General features: G+C 38.8%; 1 protein-coding gene across 1 annotated transcript in view; it reads left to right on the forward strand.

Moving 5' to 3' along the window:
* LOC306924266 (lysophosphatidylcholine acyltransferase 1) overlaps positions 1 to 6,420 on the forward strand; it is a gene marked incomplete at its 5' end in the record, with an annotated part of 35,172 nt that extends 28,752 nt beyond the window's left edge. Inside the window, 5 exons of the mRNA XM_079502714.1 lie at positions 562 to 687; positions 3,065 to 3,218; positions 3,648 to 3,746; positions 4,622 to 4,763; positions 6,184 to 6,420. Coding sequence (XP_079358840.1) covers positions 562 to 687; positions 3,065 to 3,218; positions 3,648 to 3,746; positions 4,622 to 4,763; positions 6,184 to 6,413 — 751 coding nt within the window. The 3' untranslated portion in view covers positions 6,414 to 6,420. The remainder of the gene's footprint in view (positions 1 to 561; positions 688 to 3,064; positions 3,219 to 3,647; positions 3,747 to 4,621; positions 4,764 to 6,183) is intronic.
* Positions 6,421 to 18,765: the final 12,345 nt, after the last annotated feature.

Here is an 18,765-nt window from a genome sequence, read left to right on the forward strand (position 1 = left end):
GCACGTTCGCTTTCATTTTATAAATAATTTAATCTGAGCTCTTCTCTCTCAGGCTACTGGTATCAATCACTTTGATTTCATTACTGTAGTTGAGCCAAACGATATGCAACTTTGGCCTCTGCCAAAAAAGGCTTCCAAATCCTAATATTTTTCTGAAAAACCCATGTTTCTATGTCAGTTGTGCTCAACCTTTTTCATGTCAAGGACCCCCAGAATTATCTCTATTGGGCCACGGACCCCCATCTCAAAATATGTTGTTCAGGGACCCCCCCAGAAGCAAATATTTTAGTTAAAAATGTTTGCTCTGAAATATATATTCAAAGATTTGCACCACATTTACACAACTTTTCAAAAATAGCAGCCTACAAGCTCATAGTGCGCCACAGAGTGGCGCGCTACGAGCTTGTAGGCTGCTATTTTTGAATAGCTAAAGTATAACGTAATGCTTAAAACACCAAAAGGGGTTCCCGCCCAAAATGGGTTAAAGTATGTACTGTATGGTGTGCACTGCACATACAGTACTACTGTAGTAGTCATTGTCTACTCTGTGCTGGCTTCCAGAGCTCTGGGGGTCCCCATCACTGACTGCTCATTTGAGGACTGCCAGCTGGCCATGGCAGAGGGCCAACTCAGACTTCCAGTGGACACCTGTCTCTTAGAGTTTGCCAAGCTTGTAAGAAGGCTGGGGTGAGTCCCTTGAACCTCCTTAAGCATTATTCCCACACTAATGTAAGATACATACATACATACATACATACATACATACATACATACATACATACATACATACATACATACATACATACATACATACATACATACATACATACATACATACATACATACATACATACACATTTCAAATAATAAACTACACTAAACTTACCGTAGAAATCGTGCAAATGTGTGAAATTGTTTCAATATTCTCTGTGGGGCCAGAGAGAGAGAATGGACATTGTTGTCAAAAGATTTAAGGTCAAATACCCTGTTCTGTTCTGCTACTGACTGATGCTGGCTGTATTTTAAGGCAAAATATATGATGACCAGCAGTGGTTCCCTATGGAGACACAAAGAGTCTCCTTTGTGTCTCCATACACAAATGCATGATGACCACTGCTGGTCATCATGAATGCAACAAAAACGATATGTAAATTCAAGTCTCTATGGGGTGAGTAATCAATAGAGGAAAAAATATTTTTAGGGGTGAATTATGCCTTTAAAACCTGCAGGCTTTAATGTGGTGTGCTAAAACATAGAGATAACATTTTATCTCCCTGCTGGGTGGGATTATTACCATCAGCTCCCTTGTACTGTTACATTGAAAAGACAGTTTGTGTCCACATTTGCAGAAATACCCAGACCAAAAAGAAATGTTCTGATTTATTTACAATTTTCTTTGTTTTGGATTCTAAGGGACATCATAGAGCCACCCCCAGAATGTCATGACATACAGTAGGCCGTAAAAATGACAACAAGGCAATGTTTACATCGGGCAGATGCATTTATCTTCTTCAAGCATCAAATCTAACAATACAATCTTACAAGCATCATAGGGGACAAGGTGGTCCTACTTAAAACTACCCTGACATTTGTTCCATACATGTTGTTTGAGAAACCTCCAACATAACCCAATCCTCTGGTACAATGACTTAAGAGAGAGTTTAGCAAGTGCAGGTTGCGCTTCATAAACAAACAAGAAGAGTAATATGCTGCTTGCTTCTTGATCTAGGGCAGGGGTTCTCAACGTTTTTGGCTGGGGACCCCCGGAAATGCTTTGGCACGCCCCCCTCCCCACCACCAATACAAACTGACTGCAAAAATAAGTTTAAAAATAGAGAAAATATATCATAAAGAATACTGAAACCAGATACAATCATTAAGGAAAGTTTATGCATGCACCACGTAGGCCTACTATGTAAACTCTTAATTTCCATTTTCCAGCCATTCAGTTTTATTTTTTTATTTTGGGACACCCCAAAATAATTTGGCGACCAGAACCCCTGATTTAGGGAATGCCACAGTACTGAATTATACAATGATGAGTTGAAACCATGTCACGTAACAAAGTGCAGTGTAGTATGATATACAGTATATTGAGGGGCTTTAAAGTACTTAATTTGTAATTATTTGCTGCACAATGATCAGTCATCTCTCTCTCTCTCTATCTCTCTCGCTATCTTTCGCTCACTCAAGGCCTTGTTCAAAAAGCCTCTTTACTAATCTCTCAAAACAATTTAATTTCAAAGGGGCTTTATTAGCATGGGAAACATGTTAAAGGGATTGTGACATTAAAACAAAGTTTTTGTGATTTTTCTTCATTTTTGTTTAGGTTTTCTGAGCTCAATTACACCCAAAAAACCTGAACTTGTAACATTCAGTAGATTTTCTGTGGTCTGGGGTTTTCGGGCTCAAACAAGTGCTCTGATTTTCCTGCCATTTGTGGTGTCACAGCCTGCAAATCCCATGTCAATGGGATTTGCCAGCAGATGTCACTGTTTTCACTGTTTTGCCTGTTTCATTGCAGCTCAAAAGACTTCCAAACCCCAGAAAAACTGCTGAAAAAAATCCACCTAGTATCAAAACATAATTACGTTGCTTAATTGTCTCAAACAGCAGTTTAAATGTATGTAAATTAACCGCACAAAATAACTGCTCCTGGTGTGTGCGGCACTTTACACACACACACACACACACACACACACACACACACACACACACACACACACACACACACACACAGACACACACAGACACGACACAAGCATGTTTGATTGGTAACATTGAAGGAAACATTACTATACAAAGTGGGATGTAACATAATATAAACATTTGCATTACTGAGGCGGCAGTGGGAACTCTATGCAACCTGTAAACTGTAAACAAGCATAGTTTACGTCTAGGGAGGATCAGCAGTGTGTCGGAGTGGGTCTACTAACTACAGTACACAGTCTGCATTCTCCTCATTGTTTTTGGATGATGGAATGGCATCACAGTCTACCAAACCAGAGTACCCGCCAGGTATCCACTTAGTAACTTCTAAATATGTTGTTCTCCTCTGTGGCAGTTTGAAACCACAAAACACAGAGAAGGTTCTGCAGGATTATGGGAACAGAGCCAGGAAGCTAGAGGGAGAGAAACTGAGCTTAGAGGACTTTGCTCAGTATTTGGATGTGCCCGTCTCAGACCTGCTGCGAGACCTGTTCTCTCTCTTTGACGAGGTCAGTACTTTTTAAAGACAGATGTGATTATTATTATTATTATTATTATTATTATTATTATTATTATTATTATTATTATTATTATTATTATTATTATTATTATTATTAGTATTTAGTTTATTTAACTGAAAGCAATTGATTTCACAGAATACACTGTACACGAATCACCCCCAAGCACTCCTAAATCAAAAACGAAAGGGGATAAATGAGACCGATCTAACCCACGGTTCCTGTTATATTAATGATGTTGGTGTGGTTCCAATACAGCCACCATAGCGTAGTGTCAAATAAAAGGAAGGTCTTAGTAAATCAAAATTACATCCACTTAATTCTACCAAAGACAAATGGAGCAGAAAGGGAAAATAATTGCCTGACACCCCGACCCCATCTGCTCGATTCTCATGCCTATTTTCTTTTCTTTTTTTCCAGTATGAAGACAACTCCATGGATATCAGAGAATATGTTATTGCCTTATCTGTTGTATGCAGACCTGCAAAAACTCTGGACACGATGAGATTGGCCTTTAAGGTACGTTGTGTTCCAGGCTTCATGCTTATCTAGCCAGCACGTGGGAAGAACTTTTTTCCATGCTTGCTTACAGGATCATCATATCATTTCCAACAATTAAATGTCATTCAGACCAGACTGTTTCAACATTCAAATCATACATTCAAATCATAATGGAAGATTTATAAATTGAAGCACATCTTATTGTAAATGTTTTATGTTTATTGCCTGGCAGTGGCACACTTAGCCACATGCAACATCCCTATTCTTGGCATGTCATAATAGACGAACACATATGGAAAAATATGTCAACATTGGCAAACAATAGCATACAAGCTCGCAATGCTTATATGCAGATCTGCTCATTTTAGTGAAGAGACTTTGTGAGGCAAAGAATTAGGTGACCAAGAACAGATCCCTGCGGGTCAGTCAATTATGGATCTAGTACAAATGACAAAATTAGCAATAGGTGCATACTATTCCAATAGTTGTTGTATTTTCCTCACAAGCTTAGATTGAAGTTAATTAATGGTTTATAAAGAAACTGCAGGCTTTTGCTCTTGTCGTGGACACCACTCAGAGACAGATTATCCCATAAGGTTTACATGATGGTTCTTTGTTTGTATTTGTTCAATAATATTTCATTTCATTTTCTTCATTGGCAATCTAACAAAACAAAAGAATGGCACCAGCTGTTCCAAAGCAGCAACTATTGGTTTGTTTACTTATACATTCATTAATTTGGGGAATACACATGTATTATAAGAAGGAAATGACTTGGTTATTGCCACACACACACTGTGGGCCTGTACAGAATATATGCTTGTTTATCTGACGGCAACTCTTTTGTTGCGGGAAATCTCACAAATGCATATTTTCATTCACAATGTATCCAGATGTTTGAGGCAGAGGAGGATGGAGCCATCACAGAGACAGAACTGGCCATTATCCTAAAGACAGCGTTGGGAGTGGCTAACCTCAGTGTGTCACACCTGTTTAGTGGCATTGACGTGGAAGACACGGGCAAGATCACATATGGTAATTATTCTCATATATTGATGCTTCCCAGGACAATTTGCATATTCATGTATTATTCTTTACTTGTTTAATCACTTTCAATATATCTACAATCTCATCACGATGTGACACCACCATAATGATGAAGTATAAAATATGGCTTAAGTTACACATTCAGATACAAAATCCCATTTCCCCACTTAAAGCCATTGCACCACTGAATTGAAATGGGCAGTACAATCTAAGACATAATCACTGACTGCATGTGTTTCAGACATAAAAAAAAGAGGAAAAAGCTCTGCATATCTCAATCATTAAGTCTTTATCCTTCGCACATAATGCCTTACTTATCCAACAATTTGATATCACAACCTTCATTTTGCATGACCAAATCTCATTGAATGGGTTTTGTATCATTTATAAGCAGAGACACATGTACGGTGTACACTGAAGGAAGATTGTGTTCTTTTGTCACGTTTGTCTCCATTGTAGTTGTCTCTAAGATGTTTAATCTTTAAAACTGTAACTGTACCATCATTTTTCTTTTAGAGTTTTTTCTTTCTTTCTCCCATTATGGAAATGTATTCCTCCCCATTTATGTGTGTTGTCACTGCTGTTGTATCCTACTGGCTCACCTGCCAGTGAGGAGCTCCCACCGGGAGGACGTATAGCTCTCGTCCTACTCCGACCGCCCAACACTCCCTTCTGACAGGTGCCGCCCCAGCCCGTAGGAGAATGTGCAGTCACAAATATCACCCTCCCCGGCCCCGCCCAGCTTCATTCCCCCAACACGGGCCAATTGTGTTCGTGTAGACGCTCGACAAAGCCAGATGTACCGCGGCACCTGAGCGCCCCATCCTTTTTCTTTTACATGAAGGAAAATTAGATTTTGCAATAAAAAAAAACAAGAAATAAAATAACTAATTAATACTTGAAGGAAAATCCTTCAAGTATTTTTCCTTAAATACTTGAAGAAAAAGAAGAAAAGAAAAAGTTTCCACTAATCATAGACTGAATCTAAAGTGACTCCCATCTCGTACATCTTCCAAAATGCATCTGAAATGTTTCCTAGGTCTTAATTACTGGTCCGGAGTTTCCATTTGAATGGAGTACTTGTTTGGGAAATAATAATGTTATTATAATTCACATCAATAAAAGTACTTTGATGTTTCATGTGGCCAAGCTCGGGTGAGGACAATTTATCCATTTCCACCCGGGGTGGTATATTCACTGTCAGTTCATTTTATCACACCCCTACCGCACCAGTCATTCATCATCTCTCCAGTGTCTTTTATTAAGTGCGAGACAGTCAAGTCATCATTGAGAGCTGTGTCGTCAATGATAACAGTGGCCCTTCAGCAATGCCAGTTTCTCTGAGAATGATGTAATCGTCTAACGTTTTCCTCTTTGTGTCTGGCGCCCTCTTGTGGTGTTGCTGCAGAAAGGTTCAGAAGCTTTGTGGAGCAGAACCCAGACTTCGCTGAGGAGCACCTGTATACAGACAATGCAGTCCTCCATAACTGCCACCACCGTGGACACCAGGTCAAACCCAGCCTCCCTGTCACCAACAACAAAGTCACTGCCACTCCCAAAACAGCCAACGGTATCTGCCCTGACTTCGGCCCTAAAGACCATTACAGCACAATAGACAGACTTAAAAAACACACCTAGGATAGTTTATAGGGGGGCCCTCACCTCTCCTGGTGAGAGAGTGGAGGAATGTGTGTGTGGCTAGTAAGCTGTATTTGAGTGATTAGCCAAAACTACGAAAACGAAGACATTCACCCCCTTTTTTATTATCTTTTCCATAACATTTTCTGAAGTTATTTTTATTTAAGAGTTTATTTTCTTTTAGATTATTTTTGTTTAAGTTGTTCTTGGTCGAAGAACGTCTAAATGCCAAACGGTGGCAGTTTCAGATACAATGCTTGAATACTTGAAGGGCAAGCACTCAAAAATTCCTGATTTTCCTGGGGTGTATTTTTCAACATGGTACTTGACTGTGCATGTTTTCACAATGAGGGAAGCAAACAGGCCCTAGTCTGTAAAGGAAACTAGTTTTTAGTGAAATCAGTGGGTTTTCTTTTTTTCACTTATTTTATTTCTTCTTTTTAATGGTAGCTGCCTTTTTGAACTGAAATGTGTTACTAAAATGCATGAGCAGTATAGCAGATGTCTGTAGGAGAAAGACCACAGAGGACCAGTGACAAATGTTTTAACCACTTGAAGTGTTAAACTTTAACGGTTAAACTCGAGGTGCTCACACAGTGTTTGTAGAGAGGTGGTTATAATCAATATGAGTCTGTTATAAATTATACAATATTATATACATTATATATACTGTGTGTGTGTATGTGTGTGTATGTGTGTGTGTGTGTGTGTGTATATATATATATTTATATATATATATATATATATATATATATATAAGTGTGTGTGTGTGTGTGTGTGTGTGTGTGTGTGTGTGTGTGTGTGTGTGTGTACATGTATGTATATGTATATACATATATATTCATTTAGCTCAGGGTTCAGTAACAAAAACAATTTAAACTTGTATGATGTCGTCATTTTTCACATTTCACTGGGCTGCTCCTGTGTGCATGAGGTATCATTCGACATTCAAACAATCCTCACCAAGGCTTTTCTTTCTAATGAGATATGCAGAGCTTTTCCCTCTTTTTTATGTCTGAAACTTTAATGGACATGGACCAAAAACACAGTCAGTGAATATGTCTTTTAGATTTTACTGCCCATTTCAATTCAGTGGTGCAATGGCTTTAAGTAGGGAAATGTGATTTTGTATCAGAATGTGTAACTTTTGGTATCAAACCATGCTCACTTTTGTCACTCACTCTGGTCAATGATCATTCCAAAGACCATGCTGTATTATTTTACAATCTGCATTCCGGTTGCATCACACCATCCTATTACATTATATCTCAGTCAACTCATGGACATTTCTGCTGTTCTGGTATACTGTATTTTTATACAGAGATAGGAGTGAGCAACTTGTGAGGGATGCAATAATCATAACTTTACAAAACATTTAAACTTCATATGCATCAGCAACAAAAATCTGCAACAGAAATGCATGCAACATGTCACGTCAGACTTTTGTTCCACAGAAGCATAATTCAGTCTTTACTTGTGGCTTTATACTCAGACATTTTTCGCTTCAAAATCTCGTTCACCATGCTAAACGTGCAGGCGTTACCAAAATTGTCTTCCTTGTTTTGTTTGCCTATATGCATGGAAGATGTTGTATTGTTTGGTCTTTAGTACAGCACATTTGGTGCTTTGGTGCTTCTATTTAAATGTTTGCACCTTTATCATGCACTGTCCTACTCGTGTTTGAAGGCCCAACCTGGAGTTTGAAATGCCCCAGCCATGGTGCCGTTTGTATAGGTGATTGATTCATCGTTTGACTTGCTACACGTGACAGCTCAGTGTGAGCTTTAAATGTACAGTATTATAAGCCTGCAGTGGATGTTAGTATAACTTAATTTTAAGAAAGCTATGATGGTTATTTTCGGTCTGCCATACACTTCAGAAAACGACTTGCAAAAATATATAAGGAGCTGGCGATCTAAGACAGAGTCATACAGATAGCCAAACTTCAAAATCAGACTCTCTTAGTCTGGACAGAATTGCCTTTCCAGGTCGTATTACAAATAATCTGTTGTACTTGATGTGCTGCTATATACAGTAGCCTACACATCATGTGGTTGGTCCGATTTCTTCTTATTTTTTTGTATTATTCACAAACAGTTTAAAATGCATATAGAATTTCAACATTCTGGAAAATCTTTTATACTATGATATAGCACTTCTTTTTATAATAATACTACTATCACATGTTACCTGAATATTACTTACAATAATTTGCTTACATTTGAAGGAATATTTGTTTTCAACTAGTTGCTAGATATTTCTCTGGGGGTAGAGAAACGAACCCAAAAATATTATATTATTATTATCAACTATTGATGAATGACACCGTGAGTCTTTGAAAGAACGCTTCTGAAAGTAAAGGGGAAATGTATTACCATTGCAGGGCAGATTTGTCATTTTAAGCTTGTGGATCTACTGGCAAATGTTCCCCCCATAATATGGATGCTGGGGTTCAAGTTGTTAAAGGACTCGTCTAGAGCTGTGCGTTCATAGTTTGACTAATTTGAGTCTTTGACATTGAATGTCCCATATGAGTCAAAACAACTAAGGTTTTGACATGTATTATGCGTAAGGTCTGGCATGTTTGTGAGCATTGTGTACATGACTTCTCCATCACATTCATGGCCCTGTACATCTGTGTCTGCATCACAGCTTTCAGTGAAGCAATATTTTACATCTCTAAGCCTTGTCAAGATTGATCTTTTTGAAGAGTTCTGATATGTATTTTGAATATTCCAAATGCAGGGCATTTTGTGAATTTTTGATGTATGTATATTAATTATTTTTATTTTCACTGCCATGACAAAAGATCTGTGATCTTCTCTCCTCTGCAGATTGTATTCATGGGTAAAAAAAACGAATGTTTTTATTTCCCCCCCTTTGTACAATACTGCAATTTTTCCATGCTGTATTCCTCAAGCAAGTTTTATCAAGTTATATTATTGCTATACTACTATTATGACTATTGCTGAGTTGACTGCTTAGATACAACATTAAGATTTTGTATGGAAACCGATAGCCTTGAATCTACAATATATAATTATTTTATTTTATGATTTCTTTTTTAATGATTAAAAAGAATGTATAGACAATCTTGTCACAATCAGAAGCTCCTCAAAGCCCCTATTGTACAATAGTATTTTCACTCAGAAGTAGTTGTTTTCCAGCTTCTATTTTGTATCCTATTTGAATCCTCCCCATGCATCAACTATTTTTATGTTTGAAGTATGCAGGTTGAGCTAAAAAGTAATGTGTCAAGCCTTGAGGTGATGTTTAACGCATATGACGGGCTGCACATGAAAGATCAACCCAAAACATTCCTGTAATTAGATTGTATCACCACACGTTATTTGTGTTGTAACACAAACTATATGTATTTGTGCTTGCACTTTATAGAACTATTTTTCTCTTCTGACCCCCTCCCTCCCCCTCATGCCTGAATGCTGTAATGCATGTTAAGGTTACAGTGCTGTAGCTTAACCTTGCTAATGTGAATAATTTGAACGTTGATGTGTTATTATTTTTAATTATTATTATATAATAAGAATACACAAGCTATTGAAGAGCAAATGTTAGACGGCTTCTCCTGAGCTCCCACCACACACAGTTTTAAGAAGAACATGTAGTTGGTTACAACAATGGTTAGATGTTCCCATCAAATGTGATGGGAATATTTAATCTGCTTTAATATGTATGGCTCAGTGGTGCGCAACTTAAAAATATTGGCTCCCAAGTAAAACAGAAAAAAGAGACTCAAAACGCACATCTATGAAGGCCTAAATACTGTTCAGAGGAATGTGTACATCAATGTATCCTGGTGACACTACACCATCAATGTATCCTGGTGACACTACACCATCAATGTATCCTGGTGACACTACACCATCAATGTATCCTGGTGACACTACACCATCAATGTTCACCATTTGCGGTGTTACTGTACAATGTTTGATAACATGTCTTGTCAAGCATGTAATATGACTGTGAATTGTAAATAATGACTGAACAAGGAAGGTTTTTATTTTATTTTTTTAATACCCATGCTGAGTTTTAAAGGACCACTTCACCACTTTGCAACATCTCTTCATATAATTGGTCCTCACTAATGTTCATGATAAAACACCAGCATTTTTTCCTACTCAGTCTGTGTCTCATAGGAGGGCTTTGGGCAGTTCGGACACCCGTCCACCAGTGACATCATCATTAGGCAGATTTTTTTTAAAACAAGATTTGTTTTAAAATATATTTAGATTTGTATTATCGTGAGAACGATGGCTTCAACTTTTGCATTGCAACTTTTCAGGAAAAGAAAGCCTGCCGTTTCTATTAGCTTGGATTCACCATCGATGATTGATGGGATGGGTTTCTGAACTGCCCACAGCCTTCCTATGAGACACAGACTGAGTAGGAAAATGGTGGTATTTTATCATGAACATTAGTTAGGACCAATTATAGGAAGATAAGTGGTGAAGTGGTCCTTTAAATCATTCACTCATTCATTGCCTACTATACATTATAGTGGACTATATAGTGAGTATAATCATTTTGGACACAGCTCCAGTCTGGATTTGAAAAATGGCACCTGATGTTTGAGGCATTGTACCACTAAAGGTTTCAATGTTTTGTTTTGAATGATTATTTTGAATAATTTTCTTTACTAAAGATTAATGTCAATTATGTGTTACTTCAAAGATAGGCAGTTTGTTATGTTTAGGCGCTGTCAGACCTACAGTATATGGCCAGAACATTGAGAAAATGTGAAGTGTAACAAATCTTGACTGGAGCTCTAAAGTGGGTCAGCTTTTGTCATTTTAAACTCTTGATCCACATTCCTCTTTTCCGTTTGAATTCAAATACCTCACACAGAGAATCGTTCAAGTTTTCTAACTGCTGTCAATCTAAAAACAATCTCAACATGCAAGAGCTAATATTCTATTTATTCTATCGCTGCCTGCTTACAATGGTTTGTCCAGCAGAGAGCCTAAGACGAAGGACCGTGTGCTCTGACGCTTGAACAGGGTGATGTGTCTTTCTGATGGCTTAGAGTACTGTAAGTGGACGGAACCACAGGCTTGCTGTTTTCTCTGTACCTTTCTGTTAATGTCCTTTTTCTATATTCCTCAACTTGAGGTTTTATTTTATTAACGTATTTTCATAAAGAGTTAATACTACAGGCTACATATTGAATGTGTCTGTTCAGGACTGCTATGATATAACTTGTCTACGTATGTGACTCTTGGATTAAAGTGTAAAACATAATGAAAGATGCATGTCTCTTGAATGTGTCTCACTTCTGTAGCTAATGTGTCTCATGGGTCAGATAAAGGTGGAAAAATCTGACTCTGCAGTGGTATCTTTTTTATTTTAGTTCCTAGAATTCCACTGACCCGCTGATTCACTGATTCCTCTTCTTGAGTCTTAAATTGGAGGTCCTGGGCCTGATGCTGAAGCTTGTGTTTAGAAAACATTCAGACTTTCTTATAGGTAAGTGTATGTCTCCCTCTTGAGGTGAAATTCTGTATGTTCTTTCCATAGCTAATATCCTTGTGCCCTCCTGGCAAATTTTGTTTCTGTAAGAGACATTTTCAAAAATTCTTAACCATAACCTCACAAAAAGAATGTCTAAACATAACCTTAACCCTAACCTCACAAAAACTATGCCTAAACTTAACCTTAACCTCACAAAAACTATGCCTAAACCTAACCTAAAAGAACGACTATCGGCCAACAAAAAGTAGTGTGTGGATTGGGAGTCTAATGACTAGCAAGGCACACTACCAAGCTGGCTGCCAGAATGGGGTTTTCTGGCTGTTTTAGAATGTAAGAAAGCCCCGCCCACGCAGGCGCCCCACTACTTTCTACTACTAGTAGCCGGCGGTGTTAAACAAGTGCTCCAACCTGGTCTCCTACGGACGTCGGATACAATATTGGTGTTTTCCTGAGTGCATTTCCATCCAGCTTTGTTCAGTTACACTTTTCAAGAGATTTACCGGTAGTTCATTAGACAATTAATGATACTTGTTGTCTTGTATGTCAGATCTAAGAATGTAAGAAAATGGTCAAGGATGAAACTAAACCATGGACTTCTTCTGTTGGTGGCTGTCTGCCTGATGAGTTACAAGTTACAACATTCACTATATGCAATACTATTTACATTCGTAAATAGCAGGCATGTCACAAAGTAATGCTTTATGTAGGCCAGGTCTTCAACCTTGCCTTAAAGATGATTTGATTTGTTATATTCTAGTGGTAGCTTGTTCCATTGTATGGAATCAACATAAGAATGACATTTCTATAACAGCAGACATTTTGTGTAATGTTTTGCATTTGGATGGTGTGTGTGGTCGCAGTTGTAATTTAATTCATCTGGTATTGATTCCAGCTCCCAGAGCCTTTCACTAGTCATTTATGGTTATGAAATATCTGATGTATGATGTGCATCTCAATAGTCCATTTGGGTCTGCTAATATCACTGCTCAATTATACCGGCCCTGTCGTGGGGTGCCTATTCTGTCTCTCATAGTCATAACCTAGAACACACACACACACACACACACACACACACACACACACACACACACACACACACACACACACACACACACACACACACACACACACACACACACACATTTTAAGCTTTTTATGTCAATTAGAGCGTTGCCCTTTGGGCACTGGCCTACTTGGAACAATGCAAGTTGGAAATGCATGCCCCACCCAGTTATTATGTCTGTGTCCAGGCAAGCCCCCAGGTCATCGTGACATCAGCCACCATATATGTTGCTCAGGTCATTGTGACATCATGTGACATCAGCCCCCATATATGGTGCCTGCCCAAGGTCATCGTGACATCATCAGGGATGGATATGATGATGGATATGATGTCATAGTAAATGTGACCTGCTGTCGCAGTTAAACCCATATAAACAAGAGTTCTCAACATTCAAACTCTAGACGGGCTTGCCCCAAAGTTATTAGTGCAGCCGGCGAAAACTAGAGTTCTCAACAGGCCCAAAAATGAAGGCCCGGCCCTACCTGGGCCATCATCAAACCCTATACACTCAAGAGAATGTCCCCGCTACCACTCTTAGATCTCCATATACTGTATGGAGCTGACCTGTTCTGACATTCCATATGTTGTATTTTGTCCTACACAAACATTAAACTCCCATTGACAATGAATGGCCAATTTTACCTCATGGTATCTGAGCAAATAGACAGTGTCTATTTTACGTCATGATGATGTACGATAAGAGCACCCCTCACGTCACACGGTTGTGATTTTTTTAAATTATTGTATGTTTTGCTTGAAAATAACATGAACCAATCCAAACATTACAAAAATGACCTGACAATTCAACTTCCAGAAGACGTGGGGGTGAAGGAAAAATCAAATATTTGAATAAAAATCAAATCAATCAATCAATTGCCAAAGGAAGCGTCAGTGTCTCAAACAAGCAATGACACGCTGTGTTTTTTTTTCTTTAGGTTATGACTATGAGAGACATTATGTCCATATAGGCAACAACATGTAATCAATGAAGGCAACGATAGGGTGGGTCCAATTGAACAGACCCAAATGACCTATTGAGAGACGCATCATACATCAACTATTCCATTCAATAAGTTTAGCTTTGTATTTTTCCCAATAAAGTTGATTACCGTATTTTGTTTTCTCCTCCCCCTTTTAAAGTGTCCTTGCGAAAAGTGCTACATTTGAGATATTAGTATTATTATAGGAATCATATAGCACCTGATATGTTATTCTTATCCCTATATTAGCTTTTTATTTTTTTATATATTTTTTTCTCAGTGAGGCCATCTTCTAATCCACTGTGATATTAGAGCTGCACCAGTGCCAGTTGATGCTGGAGTCAGAGCAAGGATGCCTTTACCACACTTGAGGTAAAGTTAGTAAGTAAGCCTTGCTGAGCCATGAGGCCCGGCCGAGCCATGAAGCCCATAGGGCAGCTAGGAGCCTGTTTCTGTAGCATGAGGCAGCTTTGATGTACACCCACTGGGCATGTCGCTAGTATGTCGCAGGGGTACACACTTGAGGTAGATTATGATTATTTCCAGGAAGAATTTAGAATTATTTAGAATGTATTAGTATTAGTAATGAACCAGAGAATCAGCTTTATTGTCACATCACAGTAAAACAAAGTGGGTGGAGTTTGTTTTTGTGCATAGTTCTCATCCTCTGGTACCAGTATGTGACATTAATGAAATGATACCATTGTGAACATTGTATTTACATTCTAGAGTGTGCACTCTTGCCGGGGGAGAAGGTCAGGATTATTGACAAGGTCAGAAATGGATATGGAACTGTTACCTCTGCGATCTGATTCCGGATAAGCAGATGGATGGATATAGATTCAGCATAAAACATGAGTAGTTTATAATAAAGTAATTAAGTAATCTTATGGGTTTGTTGAAGCTCATGTACATTTAAAGTTCAATTAAAACCTAATGTTTTGTTAGTTTGCTGAATATAAAGTTTAAGTGAGTAGCTAGGGTTCATCCACTTTCAGATATCTTTTGGGAGTAAAGTGGTGGATAGACGAAGATATATCAGTCAGACAGAGATAGTCATCCTTAGTAATAAAGTATTATACTACGTGTACTGCACATTACATCAAACTTTTTACATCATGAAAATTCTATTTTGAAATAATGTATTAATAGTAGTTATTTATTTTTAATATCACCAGCACCACCATTACACTATTGTCATGCACCCCAGCTCACGCACCACCGTTTTGGAATCCCTGTATTAACCCATTTTGGGCGGGAACCCCTTTTGGTGTTAGCATTATGTTATGCTTTAGCTATTGTGCTTGTAGGTCTGCTATTTTAGAAAAATCGAAGAACGACTGACATAGAAACATAGCTTTTTCAGAAAACTGTCAGGATGTAGAAGACATTTTTAGAATCTGATCTCAGGCCAAAATGGGTTAAGGCAACGTGGTGCGTTATCTTTTATTGTTTATGTTCACCACTTCACTTACGCACCTGCTTTTAGACTTTTAATCCGGGAGTGTGAAAGCTTTGTTGAGCGATCAGGATATTGAATTTGCCACTGTATTGGAAAATACTGATGTAAAATGTAATCCAGAATTGTTTGTATAGTTGTATACCAAGGCACACCTGGACCGGTCTCTAGTCAAGTATCATAGAATAAAATAGAACATAGCAGGCCCTAAATGTATGCTCTCAAAAAGGGTTCCATTTGTACGCTCTCAGAGTTATAGACCAGTTCCTAACTATCAATCATTTAGCTGGGGACCCCTGGTGGTCCCTGGATCCACTGTGAGAACCACTGCTCTTCTTCGGAGTCTTCTTCACTCTGTTCACGCCTCTGTTCACTGGGTCTCAGCTGTTGCATTTATGAAAACAAGACTCTCCATTATGCCCACATTGTCATCATTGGAGAAACCTATCTATCTAACTAGCTCGGATCAGCTCAACGATTTCTGATATGCATGCTGAGTTTTGATGGGTGATTCATTGCACTTCAAAATGTGTGTGGTGACAGCGGGGTTGGGGGGGGGGGCATAGGGGGGGTTGAGATTGATCGTTATGATTGGCTTGCAAACAACAAGCTGTCATTCTGGACACGTGTATCATAAATGTCTCCGTGGGGACCGGGCTGATTGTGTTATTTGATGCCCCGGTGACGGTTTGGTTCAGTTTGAAATGGGAGAGGCCTGAGTGTTAGGATTGATTCTATTAAGGCCTGTTGGACATTTCAGGTAATGAGATTTCTGCCTAATGGCAGGTGCATGGTGTGGTAAGAGATGGAGACAGAGAGAGACGGGACTGCTGTGGCCTGATGGTCATATGTCAGAAAATATGGTTCCAGACACCTGAACCTGCATGTAACACAGTACATGTCTCTCTCTCTCTCTCTCTCTCTCTCTCTCTCTCTCTCGCTCTAAAAAAAAAAAGTTGTTCAAAGTAGGACTTCTTGATGAGTTGCCTGCTGTATTGTCAGGTTTATTTGTGTGCTTATTGGTTTTCCTTCTGAACCTTTTTTATCTAATTTAGTCGATTATCAGTTATCAGTGTACCATGGAGTCCGTCCTCCTCTATGGCTGTGAATGCAGGACACCAACACAAGCCCTACAGAAATCCCTGAACGGTGCTACACCAGAATGCTACGTGTGGTACTTAACATCAACAGGGACAAGCACATCACCAACAAGCGTCTGTACGGGGCATTACCAAGTGTAACAGAGAAGATAGCAGTAAGGAGGATGAGACTAACTGGCCACTGCACCGACACCAAGAACTCCCGGCCAAAAAGCTTGTACTGTGGGAACCAACACACGGGCATCGATCAAGAGGACGTCCACACCTCCCTACGTGGACGTACTAAAGACAGATGCTGGTGCAGAAAGCACAAATGAGCTGGCCAGATGTATGGAGAACAGAGATGACTGGAGACGCCGATGGAGGGCTCGTCTGAGGACGACATAGAGAGAGAGAGAGAGAGAGATACGTGATGTACAATGTCACAACACATCACATCCGCAACTTTGTCAAATCCTCATCAACCTCATCAAATCTGTGATGCATTTTGAGCATCATCAGAGTGAAAATTCTCAACAATCCTATCATGAGGACTAATGGTTAATATTAACCGGACCATACAAAGCAAAACAAAGTTAACTAAGTACAAATAACTGTTTACTTGAATCTGTAGTGGCAGTGGCTCAGGAGGTAGCGGCCACTTGGGGAAACAGAAGGTTCCCAGTTTGATCCCGGGCTTCCTCTTCCCTGAGTTAGTGTCGAGGTGTCCTTGAGAAAGACACTGAACCTCCAACTGTTCCCGTTGAGCAGGTTGGTGCCTTGCATGGTTTCCATGCCGTGTGCGTGAATGGGTGAATGTGATGCAAATTGTAAAACGGTGTGATATACTGTAACGTTTTTGGTTGACAGAGCATAAATTAAGCATTACAATATTGCAAATAAATTAAACATTGCAGCAGTCTGAATCTCTCCTAAAAGACATTGTGGATTTAGTTGTATTGTGCAGCTGTTTTACGTTACCCAACTTTCTGATACATCTTTTTTACAACTTGAACGAATATACAACATTCATCCTTACACTGTGCTTCACCACTTAAACCCTCTAGTCTAGACTTTGTAAACTGGTCCGCTGTTTCTGTATTTGTCTAACCAAGTCTCCAAACGTTGCCGATCTACAAGGTATATCCGAGCTTGTAGATCGGCTATATTTGGATAATGTTCTCCCCAGAATATGATGTCTGGTATTCAAGGTTTTTTCATGATGCTAGGTCAGAGAACATTCCCCCAACTGACTTCCTGGTTTATATGCCTGAAGTTGTTTCAACTAGGCCACTAAATATGATTTAGTTTGAATCAATGCAATCAATGTGTGCAAAATAATAATACATTTTCCAATCCATTGTGTTTTGGAAAAATATATTTACATAATTTCTGATTTTGAATGGTTCTAAACTAAATGTGATCTCCAAGCTCACAGTTTCTCAGATACATTGATTCAAATGAATTCAGTGGGGAATGTGATAGTCACTAATGTAAGGTTTTTGGACATGTGCGTAATCTATAATGGGAGAGACATCTACACCACACTCTTCACCAAACCCCCAGACACAAATAGTCTCTTAGACTACTCAATCTATCATTCTATCCCTCCCAGAAAGAAAAGCCTGCCTTATAGTCAGTTTCTTACACATGCATAAAGGATGATGAGAATTAATTTTGTGTGTGAGCTCAAACCGTCATTCGGGTCACTCTTTTGGTGCAATAAATCAGTTATAAACTGGAGCCCAGAAGTGTGCAAGCAATTTTCTCAGCACCTTATTTGGTATTGGATTGTTTCTTCTTGCTAGCTGTTAAAAAAATAGTAGCTCACAGTTTGATCAGTTTCTGAGGGGTGTCTTGGATCAAACATTTGTAAAAGCTTTGGAGAAGAACAGAAATTAATTATTCACCAAATATAAAACAGACAAACAAAAGACAAAAAACATCACTTCACAATGTAAAATGTTGTGAGCTTGTAGATCGGCTAGTATCGCTATTCTTGCACGACAGTGGTTAAACAGACACAATTATTATTTAAAAAAAATTGCGCTGGTTAGATGATAAATGTGTGTGTGTGTGTGTGTGTGCGTGTGTGTGTGTGTGTGTGGGGGGGGGGGGGGGGTAAAAAAACTGCTTCTCTATTATTAAATTAATTGAAAAATTAACCAATCAAACAATCATGAAAAATAAGCAATAGTTGCAGCCCTATAACGATACCTTGATCTGGTAAGTACAAGTCACGAAAGAAAGAAACAACGCACAAATCAAGCAACAACCTGAT

This window comes from Electrona antarctica (genome assembly GCF_951216825.1).
Source record: "Electrona antarctica genome assembly, chromosome: 6".
In the NCBI taxonomy this organism is placed as follows: Eukaryota; Metazoa; Chordata; class Actinopteri; order Myctophiformes; family Myctophidae; genus Electrona; species Electrona antarctica.